The 918-nt window shown below is 63.7% G+C and overlaps 1 protein-coding gene across 1 annotated transcript in view; it reads right to left on the bottom strand.

Moving 5' to 3' along the window:
- The window catches only part of TGOLN2 (trans-golgi network protein 2), a 12,261-nt gene extending 11,549 nt beyond the window's left edge, over nt 1–712 (bottom strand). The window contains exons 1-2 of the mRNA XM_026657539.2: nt 597–712; nt 50–300 (exon numbers count right to left, since the gene is read on the bottom strand). Coding sequence (XP_026513324.1) covers nt 50–300; nt 597–693 — 348 coding nt within the window. The 5' untranslated portion in view covers nt 694–712. The remainder of the gene's footprint in view (nt 1–49; nt 301–596) is intronic.
- Nucleotides 713–918: the final 206 nt, after the last annotated feature.

Here is a 918-nt window from a genome sequence, read left to right as displayed (position 1 = left end):
CAGGTGCCTTCTTCCCTTGGTCCTCGGGTGCATTCTTGTCGTCAGGTACCTTCTTCCCTTGGTCCTCGGGTGCATTCTTCTCGTCGGATGCCTTCTTCCCTTGGTCCTCGGGTGCATTCTTGTCGTCAGGTACCTTCATCCCCTGGTCCTCGGGTGCATTCTTGTCGTCAGGTGCCTTCTTCGCCTGGTCCTCGGGTGCATTCTTGTCTTCGAGTGCATTCTTCTCCTGGCTCTTGTCAGGTGTTTTTTCCACAGGTGGCTGGCTGATGTGGGATTCTCGAGAGTTTGTGATTGCTGGAACTGCCAACAAAACACACAGATTATGGCTGCTGTTTGCAGCAATCACCTGGGGCAATCACCCTACACAGCTCCCCTCCCCCCGCCCCCCTCGCACCCAGGGCCCCCGCACCAGGGAAGTCAATGGGAGGTTTATCAAGGGCGCGCACCCTGAGGAAATTGGAGACCGGGATGAGACAAGGCCCAGAACCAACCCCCGGCCCCGCCACTCCACAGACCCCCCCCGCGGAGCGCCCCCCTCCCGCCTCCCCTAGCAGCGAATGGGCCCGGCCCCGGGGAAGGGAGCGCGGGTGTCTCACCCGGAGTGGGGACCCCCTCAGTGGGGTTCGGGGGGGCCCAGAGCGCCGCCGCCATCAGCGTCAGCAGGAGCCGCAGAGCCCCGCGCGCCGCCGCCATCGTGACCGTGACGGGTCGTTCCGCTTCCGGGAGCTGCCGGGAAACCGAGACACCCACTTCCGGCGCCTCCCCGCAGAGCGCGCGAGACCGGGCTCTCGCGAGATTGTTCACCGAAAAGGGAGGGGGCCAGTGGTGTTTTCTGAGAGGGGTGTAGTGGGGGCAGGTGTGTTTCTGGGGCAGCGGGTGTAGTGGGGGTGTTTGGAGGGACTAGGGGTGTTTCTGAGG

This window comes from Terrapene carolina, unplaced genomic scaffold (genome assembly GCF_002925995.2).
Source record: "Terrapene carolina triunguis isolate 2854851 unplaced genomic scaffold, T_m_triunguis-2.0 Scaffold53, whole genome shotgun sequence".
NCBI classification, from domain to species: Eukaryota; Metazoa; Chordata; order Testudines; family Emydidae; genus Terrapene; species Terrapene triunguis.
Note: the sequence above shows the minus strand (reverse complement) of the source record. Positions and strands in the feature narration are given on the sequence as shown.